The 14,101-nt window shown below is 44.0% G+C and overlaps 1 protein-coding gene across 3 annotated transcripts in view; it reads right to left on the bottom strand.

Moving 5' to 3' along the window:
- The window catches only part of LOC121582759 (CAP-Gly domain-containing linker protein 1), a 33,828-nt gene extending 23,139 nt beyond the window's left edge, over positions 1 to 10,689 (bottom strand). For 2 of the 3 annotated variants that reach the window (XM_041898846.1, XM_041898847.1), the window contains exons 1-9: positions 10,591 to 10,689; positions 7,999 to 8,211; positions 7,418 to 7,905; positions 7,181 to 7,305; positions 6,723 to 6,924; positions 6,321 to 6,518; positions 6,019 to 6,122; positions 5,737 to 5,797; positions 330 to 434 (exon numbers count right to left, since the gene is read on the bottom strand). In XM_041898846.1, coding sequence (XP_041754780.1) covers positions 330 to 434; positions 5,737 to 5,797; positions 6,019 to 6,122; positions 6,321 to 6,518; positions 6,723 to 6,924; positions 7,181 to 7,305; positions 7,418 to 7,905; positions 7,999 to 8,086 — 1,371 coding nt within the window. In that variant the 5' untranslated portion in view covers positions 8,087 to 8,211; positions 10,591 to 10,689. The remainder of the gene's footprint in view (positions 1 to 329; positions 435 to 5,736; positions 5,798 to 6,018; positions 6,123 to 6,320; positions 6,519 to 6,722; positions 6,925 to 7,180; positions 7,306 to 7,417; positions 7,906 to 7,998; positions 8,212 to 10,590) is intronic. The other variant, XM_041898848.1, reaches the window with a different exon arrangement.
- Between the last annotated feature and the right edge of the window lie 3,412 nt (positions 10,690 to 14,101).

The following is a 14,101-nucleotide window of genomic DNA, read 5'->3' as shown; positions in this document are numbered from 1 at the left end:
TCCAATATAATTTATTTACGATATGAAAAACAGTATCAAGGCAAGGTGTGCAGTTGAGACTCAGGCATTAGTGCAGCAGCATGAGAACAGCTTTTAGTTCCAGAGGGTTTGGGGCTTGCAGAAGAAACGTTGTGGAATGCTGTGGCCAGAAGATTGTGGACATCGATATCGCAATAACTAGACAATATATCGCGCACAGCCATATCGCAATTAATGATTCATCCACACAACATATCGCCCAACCCTACTGTGTCCAGAACGTAAAATACCGTTAGATCCAGAAGTATTACCCGATGATGTCGGATATATGATGTCTATGATGGTATTACCCTAGTGTCCTCTAAGTCCCTCTGCAGTTTGTCAGCTTTGGTCTTTTCAAACAGAAGGCTCTGCTCAAGCTCCTTAATGTGGGCATGCTCCAGTTTGGTCTGCGTCTGTTAGTCAGAGAGAGGAAGAGGAGGAAGAGGAGAACACACCAACACCAGCATCACATGCCAGCTCCATGCCACACACAAGGATAGCAAACGATGATGTCATAGCAGAGACCAGAAAGTAGGAAGTGCATATGAGAGCCAAATGTTTTATTCCAGTGGGTTCCATTCTATTCCAACAATTCTATTAAGCCAAATCCTCAATGACCAGACCCATATAAAAAGAGACATATAGGGAATATTGTGCCATTTGAGACAGCCTGAATGCCGCTTAAGTTCTCCTCTATGAGACTGAGCCCCACCCTAACTACCTCTGTTTGGGTCTTTGGTTGGTTGAGTCACAGAGTTTTGCTAACTAGCCTCCGTGTTGGCTCCAAGAGCTAAATTAAGATTAAGTTCTAATCATTCTAAGCATTTGTCTGGCAACTTGGATTAATTGAGTTTGCCAAACTCTGTCTAGTGTATTTATGGATCTGCTTGGATCTATTTTAAGGACCGCTCCATCTGGTGGATTCGGTTCTCTTCACTTTGGTTCCCAGTGCTCTAACACTTTCTTGACGAGATCTTGCAATCAGTGACATCATCGCTTTATCCTTCTTTCTCTTCTGTAAGCGCCAGAGGGAGGTAGAGAGAGAGAGAGAGAGAGATGAAGGCTTTGTGACATCATCCTCTTCATGAGCAAGGAGAAGAGAGGGTGCGGAGGCGAGACAAGATGAAAGGATGTGAAAAGAGAAGAGACGTGTCAAGAAGAGATGAGAGAGCTCTTATTAAGAAGGCGATGGATGGAAAAAATGAAGAAAAAACAAGAAAGTAAAAATCTAATTTGATTGGTCGCGTAGACATATTTTGCAGATGTTATCGCGTGTGTAGCGAAATGCTTATGTTCCTAGCTCCAACAGTGCAGTAATACTGAACAATACACGAAAAACACAAATAATTTAAGAAAGGAATTTAAAAATCTAGAAATATTACAACGAGCAATGTCAGCATAGCCGCGGGGAAGTAGGGGTGCTGAGGGTGCTGCAGCATCCCCTGATAAAAAAAATATATATATATATTGTGACGTCACGAGAGGCTACACAGCTTTCAGCGGGATTGCTCAAGTAGTGCAAGGAGACAAGGTTCAAACAAAACAAGGAATTTATTATAGGTCTTGGGAAATTAACGAAAATCTAACAAAATTCTGTTCTCTTGTGGCTCTTTAAGGGTTAACAGTTCAGGGATGTCTCTTCCACATCCAAAATCATAATTCTCACTCGCTCAGATAACTTTTCCCCAGCCTTACTGTAGTCCACGTTGCAGCTAGTGGCCAACCCAGCAAAAAGTCCTTCCAAATGTCTCTCACGTATTTCCACCGGTGCATATATCCAAAGGTGAGTATTTCCCAAAGGTAAGTATCTCCAAATCCTTATATTCCTCATGGAAGTGGACGTGCAGCACTCTTGTCCTCCAGAGAGCCCAGGTTGGAGACTGTGTCTCTTCCCTTCCCAAACCTTCAGCTCATCAGCTCCTCATTTGTTTCAGCTGCGTGGGAAGATTGGCCATAGAGGGGTGGAGTTCCCGACCATACCAGCAGATGGAGCCATAGCTGTCTGGGTTTGCAGCCACCTCAGGGGGATGTAACGTCCCTCCAGGACACAGCCTCTCGTGACATCACAATATATATATATATATACACACACATATACACTACATGACCAAAAGTATGTGGACAACTGCCTGTCGGACATCTCATTCCAAAATCATGGGCATTAATATGGAGTTGGTCCCCTATAACAGCCTCCACTCTTCTGGGAAGGCTTTCCACTAAATGTTGGAACATTTCTGCGGGGACTTGATTCCATTCAGCCACAAGAGCATTCGTGAGGTCGGGCATGTTAGGCCTGATGTTGGGCGATTAGGCCTGGCTCTCAGTCAGTGTTCCAATTCATCCCAAAGGTGTTCGATGGGGTTGAGGTCAGGGCTCTGTGCAGGCCAGTCAAGTTCTTCCACACCAATCTCGACAAACCATTTCTGTATGGACCTCGCTTTGTGCACGGGGGCATTGTCATGCTGAAACAGGAAAGGGCCTTCCATAAACTGTTGCCACAAAGTTGGAAGCACAGAATCGTCTAGAATGTCATTGTATGCTGTAGCGTTAAAATTTCCATTCACTGGAACTAAAGGGCCTAGCCCGAACCATGAAAAACAGCCCCAGACCATTATTCCTCCTCCACCAAACTTTAGTTGGCACTATGCATTGGGGCAGGTAGCATTCTCCTGGCATCCCCAAACCCAGATTAGTCCGTCGGACTGCCAGATGGTGAAGCGTGATTCATCACTCCAGAGAATGCTTTTCCACTGCTCCAAAGTCCAGAATCCAAATGCTGACGTTGCTTCCAGAGGCAGTTTGGAACTCGGTAGTAAGTATTGCAACCGAGGACAGGCAATTTTTACGCGCCCCGTGCTTCAGCACTTGCCGGTTCCATTCTGTGAGCTTGTGTGGCCTACCACTTCGCGGCTGAGCCGTTGTTGCTCCTAGACGTTTCCACTTCACAATAACAGCACTTACAGTTGACCCGGGCAGCTCTAGCAGGGCTGAAATTGCCGAATCCACTAATTTGAAGGGGTGTCCACATACTTTTGTATAAATAGTCTATATATACAGTACCAGTCAAAAGTTTGGACACACCTACTCATTCAAGGGTTTTCCTTTATTTTTACAATTTTCTACATTGTAGAATAATAGTGAAGACATCAAAACTATGACATAACACATATGGAATCATGTAGTAGCCAAAAAAGTGTTAAACAAATCTAAATATATTTTAGATTTTAGATTCTTCAAAATAGCCACCCTTGATGACAGCTTTGCACACTCTTGTGGTCCTCTGTAGCTCAGCTGGTAGAGCACGGCGCTTGTAACGCCAAGGTAGTGGGTTCGATCCCCGGGACCACCCATACACAAAAAAATGTATGCACGCATGACTGTAAGTCGCTTTGGATAAAAGCGTCTGCTAAATGGCATATTAATTAATTAATTAATATTAATTAATTATCTCAACCAGCTTATTGCGCAATAATAGTGTTTAACATGTTTTTTTAATGACTACCTCATCTCTGTACCCCAAACATACAATTATCTGTAAGGTCTCTCAGTCGAGCAGTGAATTTCAAATACAGATTCAACCACAAAGACCTGGGAGGTTTTCCAATGCTTCGCAAAGAAGGGCACCTATTGGTAGATGAAAAAAAATCTATACAACCAGTCACTACAAAGAGAAAGGCGTCCTTCCTAACTGAGTTGCCGGAGAGGAAGGAAACTGCTCAGGGATTTCACCATGAAGCAAATGGTGACTTTAAAACAGTTACGGAGTTTAATGGCTGTGGTAGGAGAAAACTGGATGGATCAACAACATTGTAGATACTCCACAATACTAACCTAATTGACAGAGTGAAAAGAAGCAAGCCTGTACAGAATAAAAATATTCAAAAATATGAATCCTGTTTGCAACAAGGCACTAAAGTAATAAATACTGCACCAAATGTGGCAAAGCAATTCACCTTTTGTCCTGAATACAAAGTGTTATGTTTGGGGCAAATCTAATAAAACACATTACTGAGTACCATTCTCCATATTTTCAAGCATAGTGGTGGCTGCATCATGTTACTCGTATGCTTGTAATCATTAAGGACAGGGGAGTTTTTCAGGATAAAAAATAAACTGAAGGGAGCAAGCACAGGCAAAATCCTAGAGGAAAACCTGGTTCAGTCTGCTTTCCACCAGACACAGGGAGATGAATTCACCTTTCAGCAGGACAATAACCTAAAACACAAGGCCAAATCTACACTGGAGTTGCTTACCGAGAAGACAGTGAATGTTCCTGAGTGGCAAAGTTACAGTTTTGACTTAAATCTGCTTGAAAATCTATTGCAAGACCTGAAAATGGTTGTCCAGCAATGATCAACAACCAATTTGACAGAGCTTGAAGAATGTTGAAAAGAATAATGGGCGCACAATTGGCCCAGCGTCGTCCAGGGTAGGGGAGGGTTTGGCCGGCAGGGATGTCCATGTCCCATCGCGCTATAGCGACCCCTGTGGCGGGCCGGGCGCAGTGCACGCTGACTCAGTCGCCAGGTGTACGGTGTTTCCTCCTACACATTGGTGCGGCTGGCTTCCGGGTTAAGCGGGCACTGTGTCAAGAAGCAGTGCGGCTTGGTTGGGTTCTGTTTCGGAGGACGCACGAATCTCGACCTTCGCCTCTCCCGTGTCCGTACGGGGGTTGCAGCGATGGGACAGGGACTGTAACTACTACCAATTGGATACCACAAAATAAATATTACAAAAAATATAAAAATGTGATTTAAAAAAAAATGATTTAAAAAAGTGACCAGTGTTGAATGACTATGTACATAGGGCAGCAGTCTCTCAGGTGCAGGGTTGACTAGCAGGTGGTCGCCGGCTAGTAACAGTGACTAAAGTTCAGGGTAGGGTACTGGGCGGAAGAAACTTGAGCAAATGAAATAGCGAAAGAAAACAAATGAATGAACTCATGAATGAGTGAATTGATGAGAGCTGAGAAATGAACGACATTAAAGGAATAGATGATCAGATGAAGAATTGAATTGAATTGAATGAATGAAAGAATGTGTGGATAACCAAAAGCCTTGATAGAATTATTGAGAATATCATCAGTATCTTTATTAATACAGCAGCAAAAGCCACAATCAAAAGCAGAGTATTGTGAGTACAATGAACTCACCACCATGCCAACATGTACACTGTAGTGGGTTGAGAATACGGGTAAAAAGAAGCACATCCTCAAACTGCTGGAGCTACTGAACCGGAACTCCGACAGAGTAGAGGACATTTATGAAGTAGCTATATCGAAGAGAGACTATGAGAAAGATTTTAAGCTAACCAATCGGATGAGAGTGAGAGAGCTTCAGGTAACCAATCAGATGAGTGAGAGAACTTGAGCTAACCAATGAGAGATGACGAGAGAGCCGTGGTCAACTGGTGAATCTATATTTTATACACACCCAGCATTGTTCTCTGAGTGTATAAAGGGTGTGCCATAGAACAAGACATTGAGTCATGACACAGTACAGATGAGGGAAAGATGTATACGATAGACCAAATGAAGTAGCTGATATGAAGGAATTCTGCATCAGTGTTTCATGAGGGGTTGAAATATGAAAGGTCTAACAACTGTGAAACAACATTACATCAGCTCTACGTGGTATTTCATTATGTAAAATAACACTGTCTGGGTTCTGTTAGCAGGTGTGTGTGTGTGTACAGAGTACTGAATCATTTATTTACCTCTAGGTCACCTTTAGTGATGCAAGCTTCCTCCACAGTGAACTGCAGGTCTTCCACTTTCCTGTCAGACAGGTAGAAAGAGTCATCCTCTCCTCCAACATCCCAGGCTCTATCCCATACCAGGCATCTAAAAACAGCAATGCTTTCCAAACGATGCACATTCAAATACTAACATAGAGAACAATACTGACCTAACCAACCAATATACCCCCTCCATTTACTACAATTCTCATTACCCTCCCTCCCTCACACACACACACACACACACACACCACCACCCACCTCTTCTCCTCCTCCAGTTGGTTAAGCAGCTCCACCTTGTCTCTGTCTGCCGTCTCCACCAGTTTACGCAGTTGGTCTAGCTTAGCCTCCATCTCCATAGCATACTAACACACACACGCACGCACATGTGCGCACGCACACACACAAACACACACAATCATGACATGACATGGTTTGCTATAGGTCATACTTTTCAATGGTCAACTACATAAAGCCTGGGTGGGAGACGGATATTCCACATGTGTATTGTATTTTTCTGTGTGTGTGTGTGTGTGTGTGTTGCCTGTGCTTTCTCCCCTCACCTGCTCCTGAACATTCGTGAGCAGTGACAGTTCTTGCTGCACATCCCCAGCATGGCTGGTTGCCTTGGCGACCTCCCCGCGTTCCATGTCCCTCTCGGCCAATAGCTGCTCGATGTGCTGCTGCTTCTCCTTCAGGGCTTCCTGTAGCGCTGTAGTGCCAGAGATCTTACGTGCATACCGCGACGAGGTCTCGGTCAGCTAGAGGGCAAGAGATAGAGAGGGCACATTCAGATAAGACAGACACAAGTAGAGAGAAGAGAGTGCAGGGAGAAGATAGAGAACGCTGTGTGTCTGTGTGTGTGTGTGTGTGTGTGTGTGTGTGTGTGTGTGTGTGTGTGTGTGTGTGTGTGTGTGTGTGTGTGTGTGTGTGTATTTGCAGTAGCGTGTATGTGTGTGTCTCACCAGGCCAGCACGGCTGGGTTTCCCACTAACAGAGGACGTGACAGAGCTCAGGGAGCTCATGGAGGAGGCGCTAGGACTCCTCTTCATGGCGGAGCGTCTCCGTGAGGAGGCCTTGGCTTTAGCCAGGGTGCTGGGGAAGCCGATACGAGTCACCTTGTGGACCGGCGCAAACAGGCCGTACCGCGGCAGGCACTGGAAATACCTGGAGACATTTGAAAGGGATATCAGAGGATGTCAAAAATCCAGAACACACCTGAATTATATGAAAAAGACAGATTCTTAATACATATAATTTTTAAGACTATCTCTATACAGGTCAAGCTTTAACCACTGAATTTCATGACACTTGAATCATTAGAGAAGGACATGTTTTTAATCGTTATCATTATTTTAAAAATACTTTTTCTACAGGTACATCTTTAACCACGGATAATAAACCTGTGTGTCACATATCTAACCTGGATCCAGCCACGGCTCCATCATTCTTCCCAAGTGGTTCGTCCAGCTCCACTCCACACCACTCCCCCTTGGCAAACTCTGTCTCCCCCATGAACCTCACCACCCCTGCCTTATTACCCCCCACCTGGAGAGAGAGAAAGACGGAGAGATAGAGAGGGAGGGGGTAGAGAAGGAACAAGAGCTGTGAGTTAACACATTTGTGAGCCAGAAGCACACACACACACACACACACTCACCAGCACGCGGTCTCCCAGTCTCAGTTCACTTCTGGTCTTCTTGGCTGAGTCCGTCTCAGAGAGGTTGGACACTGACCCACTGCCCGTCACGGTTCTACTCAGCGGTGTCTTGGTGCTGTTACCAGTGGTAGTAGCAGCCCCAGCAGCAGCAATGGTAGGGGAGTCTGCTCCTGTCTCGCCAGGGTTAGGCTGCCCACAGTTGGCCTCCATCTCTGGCATGGCTGTCTTGGTCAGCTTGGAGGGCCGTGTGAATATACCTCTGCCGTCCTCGCACTGGAAGTACTGGACCCCCGCCACCGACCCGTCGTTCTTTCCGATGGCCTCATCCAGGACGATGCCGGCCCACTGACCTGGGGCAAACTGCGTGCCCCCCAGGAAGTGGACGTATCCTGGCTTGTTGCCGTTGACCCACACCTTCTCCCCCACCTGGTAATCCATTGCTCCATCCTGGGTGGGAGACTTCTCAGGAGGAACAGGCTTTGGAGCAGCTGGAAAAACAATCATCATCATCAGCAGTAGTAGCAGCAACAACACACATACACACACACACACACACAATGAGCCCTGCAGCTGATTCTTACCAGAAGAAGGGGAGGTGCGTGTTGGTAACCCAGTTGGCCTGCTTATCTTGCTGGGAGGCTTGATTCCACTGGGCTTGCCTGTGCTCATGGTCCCTGCTCGGTCCTGAAGGGGCTATGGGCTACTGGAGCAGAAGCTGGCCTCTTGTCAGGATGGGGGGCTGGGCCTTCCTGCCCCACCACCCACTTTGCTCTGCCCCACCTTGAGGCCGAGGCCTGGGAGACACAAGACACAGAATAGGTCTTAATAGATTTCATTAAGTTCACAAAAATGACATGCAATTCATTATGATGCTCATTATTGAGCTGAAAATATAATATGCATAAGCCAAATATGAACAGAGAAAATGCTCTTATCAACCCTATAAAGATTGGTTTACGATGCCTGTTATCTCCCCAGGTATTGACCAGCTCTGGACAGTAACAGTGTAACAGTGTGTGTGTGTCTCTGTATGTGTGTGTGTCTGTGTGTCTGTGTGTGTGTCTGTGTGTGTGTGTGTCTGTGTGTCTGTGTGTCTGTGTGTCTGTGTGTCTGTGTGTCTGTGTGTCAGACAGACAGACAGACAGACAGACAGACAGACAGACAGACAGACAGACAGACAGACAGACAGACAGACAGACAGACAGACAGACAGAGAAAGAGAAAGAGAAAGAGAAAGAGGAAGAGAGAGAAAATGAGAGACCCCTGGCCTCTAGCCAGGAAGCAGCAGGTCAGTTTAAGGCCAAACACACAGTTGACAGGAAGTCAAGACATTCCAAACCTACCCTGCAGCACTTCAAACTTACAGTGTACACACACACACAGGAAACAGCATCATTATAACTCCATTATAATTCCAGACTGGTGCTTGTTTCTGGACAGGCCTGACTAGTGACTAAGAGCTCCAGAATGACATGACTAAATGGTCATAAACAGAGCAGAGAAGAACAGCCATCCTCTATGTAGAGATACTCCCGTCCCATCCCTCATCCAGTCAGGGTGTAGCTTGGGAACATTGGCTACTTGTTCCTTGTCTTCCCTATGGGCGTAGAGACACTAAAACTGAATGTTGGACGCAACTCAACACGAGTTTGACCACAGTCACATCCAGTGATGTAGAGGTTTTTTTAAATAGTAGGTAAACTGATCGCAGTTCACGATTAATAAAGTAACAGACCCTATACTTTCAATGCCTTTTTCCGCAAAAGGTGGGTAAACCCTCGCAAAATAAAAAAGGTGCATCAACTTTTATTATCAAGACAATCAGTTATCCATTCATCTTCAAATGAACAGCACTCATTTGGTGCCAGAACACTCATCACACATCAGCTATGACTGTGGCGGGTGTGACTGTGTGTGAAGAGGGTGTGAAAGGAGTGATGGTGCCATTAATGGGGCCACATTATTCATTAATTATTACCCAGACAGTATTACATGGCCATGGATGGTAGAATAAGGGAACAGCAGGAGGCTCTAGGGAGAGAGAATTGCCATGGGTACTTTCTGAATATTGTGCCTTTATCACAAAGTCTGAGTCTACCAGGTCTTTTGAAGTGCCCCAATCAATTCAATTAATTTCTAAATTCAAGTCCCAATATCAAAACGCATGTTGAACGATAAGGCCAGTCTGGTCTGGAGCCATCCATGTAAAAGAAGAATGGCAGATCCGTGGTGACGTAGCCACGGACACTCCTCCCCCTCGGGGTGTCAGACCAAAACAACGCGAGCATGATGCTGTATCTTGCTGATATTAACTCTCTGTAAAACGACTATCTCCAGATCGTAATACACGTATTATAATAAATTAATATTGAAACGAAGCCAAGTTACCTGTTACTTTTAAGCGAATCTTGCTGATTACCATATATAGTATAGGTGTCTAAGTCAAATAGATAGACTGGTTCAAGTAATGACTGAGGATTAAGGAATGGTTGCTATTATTGAAACTCAAATATCTAGCTAGCTGACTAAAGCATCAGTTACAGGACAGCTTTACTGAGGATAAATGCAGCTTGCCATTGCTGAGCTCACCTTTACACGAGTCAGTCTCTCCAAGTAGGTGGATTTCTCTCTACATCCCTGGCTTCCATAATAAGATTAGTAAACCAGTCTTCATGACTGGAAGCTATCAAGCTATATGGCTCTTGAGTGATATAGCAGAAAGGCTACTTCTAATAGTTTTCTATTAGCTGGTTAGTTGCTGCTAGCTAACCAGCTGGTTAGAAACAGGGGAGGAATGACAGATCCTGGTCTGAATGTGACGCTTGCTTGTCTAGCTGACACACCTAGCGCGAGCTCTGGCAAAATCAAGTAAGCTGACTCGCAGAAACTTGATTGAACAGTTTAGCTTTATTGAAAGCACGTTATATGCTCTCATCCACTTATATATTGTATTAGAGAATAATAACTTAATTAGCGATAATAACCAGCTAGCTAGCTAACCCGCTACGCACTTCTGCTTTGGACCAGTGGGTGTAATTCCGATACCTTCCTTCCCTGCTCTCCCTCCCTGTCGGAATTTCAGATAGCTAGTCACTATCTAGGCAGCTTTCCCTTGCATAAAAATAAAAACAAATGGGGATATGAGTGGTATGTAAAAAAATATTATTGCTTACCTGAAGTGTAGTCGATAAATCACTGTTTGTTTTGATCGAAGTGATTAAAATAACTGCTACAGTACGCCCGTTAATTCCCAAACCCTGCCCAACACACTGATGTATAATAAGAACCGCCCAGCATTGTGAACATAGCGGCATTAAGGTCACGTGATCATACGGCTAATTTCCAAAATAAAAGTCCCCCAGAAAATGTTTTACTTAACTGTAGTTACTGATTTAAAATCACAAACAATATTGTTGGAACGCCAACTCCAGTAGAAATTCACTTTTTCGAGCAGATAGTTTACCAGAAATGTATAATAATCAATTGGATCATTTGTCAATTTTCACTTATTTTTGAGCTAGTCTGTATTAATATATGTACAGTGGGGAGAACAAGTATTTGATACACTGCCGATTTTGCAGGTTTTCCTACTTAGAAAGCATATAGAGGTCTGTAATTTTTATCATAGGTACACTTCAACTGTGAGAGACGGAATCTAAAACAAAAATCCAGAAAATCACATTGTATGATTTTTAAGTAATTAATTTGCATTTTTGCAAATGTATAATTAAAATATATATATATATATATATATATATATATATATCACATTTACATACAGTTGAAGTCGGAAGTTTACATACACCTTAGCCAAATACATTTAAACTCAGTTTTTCACAATTCCTGACATTTAATCCTGGTAAAAACTCCCTGTCTTAGGTCAGTTAGGATCATCACTTTATTTTAAGAATGTGAAATGTCAGAATAATAGTAGAGAGAATGATTTTTATTTATTTCATCACATTCCCAGTGGGTCAGAAGTTTACATACACTCAATTAGTATATGGTAGCATTGCCTTTAAATTGTTTAACTTGGGTCAAATGTTTTGGGTAGCCTTCCACAAGCTTCCCACAATAAGTTGGGTGAATTTAGGCCCATTCCTCCTGACAGAACTGGTGTAACTGAGTCAGGTTTGTAGGCCTCCTTGCTCGCACACGCTTTTTCAGTTCTGCCCACACATTTTCCATAGGATTGAGGTCAGGGCTTTGTGATGGCCACTCCAATACCTTGATTTGTTGCCCTTAAGCCATTTTGCCACAACTTTGGAAGTATGCTTGGGGTCATTGTCCATTTGGAAGACCCATTTGCAACCAAGCTTTAACTTCCTGACTGATGTCTTGAGATGTTGCTTCAATTTATCCTCATAATTTTCCTTCCTCATGATGCCATCTATTTTATGAAGTGCACCAGTCCCTCCTGCAGCAAAGCACCCCCACAGCATGATGCTGCCACCCCCGTTCTTCACGGTTGGGATGGTGTTCTTCGGCTTGCAAGCAACACCCTTTTTCCTCCAAAGATAATGATGGTCATTATGGCCGAACAGTTCTATTTTTCTTTCATCAGACCAGAGGACATTTCTCCAAAAAGTACGATATTTGTCCCCATGTGCAGTTGCAAACCATAGTCTGGCTTTTTTATGGCGGATTTGGAGCAATGGCTTCTTCCTTGCTGAGCGGCCTTTCAGGTTATGTCGATATAGGACTCGTTTTACTGTGGATATAGATACTTTTGTACCTGTTTCCTCCAGCATCTTCACAAGGTCCTTTGCTATTGTTCTGGGATTGATTTGCACTTTTCGCACCAAAGTACGTTCATCTCTAGGAGACAGAACGCGTCTCCTTCCTGAGCGATATGACGGCAGCGTGGTCCCATGGTGTTTATACTTGCGTACTATTGTCTGTACAGATGAACATGGTACCTTCAGGCGTTTGGAAATTGCTCCCAAGGATGAACCAGACTTGTGGAGGTCTACCATTTTTTTTCTGAGGTCTTGGCTGATTTCTTTTGATTTTCCCATGATGTCAAGCAAAGAGGCAGTTTGAAGGTAGGCCTTGAAATACATCCACAGGTACACCTCCAATTGACTCAAATGATGTCAATTAGCCTATCAGAAGCTTCTAAAGCCATGACATAATTTTCTGGAATTTTCCAAGCTGTTTAAAGGCACAGTCAACTTAGTGTATGTAAACTTCTGACCCACTGGAATTGTGATACAGTGAATTGTAAGTGAAATAATCTGTCTGTAAACAATTGTTGGAAAAATTACTTGTGTCATGCACAAAGTAGATGTCCTAACTGACTTGCCAAAACTATAGTTTGTTAACAAGAAATTTGTGGAGTGGTTGAAAACCGAGTTTTAATGACTCCAACCTAAGTGGGGCGGCAGGTAGCTTAGTGGTTAAGAACGTTGTGCCAGTAACCGAAAGGTCGCTGGTTCTAATCCCCGAGCCGACTAGGTGAAAAATCTGTCGATGTGCCCTTGAGCAAGGCACTTAACCCTAATTGCTCCTGTAAGTCGCTCTGGATAAGAGCGTCTGCTAAATGAACAAAACAAACAAGTGTATGTGAACTTCCGACTTAAACTGTACACAGTGGGGGAAAAAGTATTTAGTCAGCCACCAATTGTGCAAGTTCTCCCACTTAAAAAGATGAGAGAGCCCTGTAATTTCCATCATAGGTACACGTCAACTATGACAGACAAATTGAGGAAAAAAAATCCTGAAAATCACATTGTAGGATTTATTTGCAAATTATGGTGGAAAATAAGTATTTGGTCACCTACAAACAAGCAAGATTTCTGGCTCTCACAGACCTGTAACTTCTTCTTTAAGAGGCTCCTCTGTCCTCCACTCGTTACCTGTATTAATGGCACCTGTTTGAACTTGTTATCAGTATAAAAGACACCTGTCCACAACCTCAAACAGTCACACTCCAAACTCCACTATGGCCAAGACCATAGAGCTGTCAAAGGACACCAGAAACAAAATTGTAGACCTGCACCAGGCTGGGAAGACTGAATCTGCTAAAGGTAAGCAGCTTGGTTTGAAGAAATCAACTGTGGGAGCAATTATTAGGAAATGGAAGACATACAAGACCACTGATAATCTCTCTCGATCTGGGGCTCCACGCAAGATCTCACCCTAGTGAATGACCTGCAGAGAGCTGGGACCAAAGTAACAAAGCCTACCATCAGTAACACACTACGCCGCCAGGGACTCAAATCCTGCAGTGCAAGACGTGTCCCCCTGCTTAAGCTAGTACATGTCCAGGCCCGTCTGAAGTTTGCTAGAGTGCATTTGGATGATCCAGAAGAGGATTGGGAGAATGTCATATGGTCAGATGAAACCAAAATATAACTTTTTGGTAAAAACTCAACTCGTCGTGTTTGGAGGACAAAGAATGTTGAGTTGCATCCAAAGAACACCATACCTACTGTGAAGCATGGGGGTGGAAACATCATGCTTTGGGGCTGTTTTTCTGCAAAGGGACCAGAATGAATGGAGCCATGTATCGTGAGATTTTGAGTGAAAACCTCCTTCCATCAGCAAGGGCATTGAAGATGAAACGTGGCTGGGTCTTTCAGCATGACAATGATCCCAAACACACCGCCCGGGCAATGAAGGAGTGGCTTCGTAAGAAGCATTTCAAGGTCCTGGAGTGGCCTAGCCAGTCTCCAGATCTCA

Source organism: Coregonus clupeaformis, chromosome 15, assembly GCF_020615455.1.
Source record: "Coregonus clupeaformis isolate EN_2021a chromosome 15, ASM2061545v1, whole genome shotgun sequence".
Taxonomy (NCBI): Eukaryota; Metazoa; Chordata; class Actinopteri; order Salmoniformes; family Salmonidae; genus Coregonus; species Coregonus clupeaformis.
Note: the sequence above shows the minus strand (reverse complement) of the source record. Positions and strands in the feature narration are given on the sequence as shown.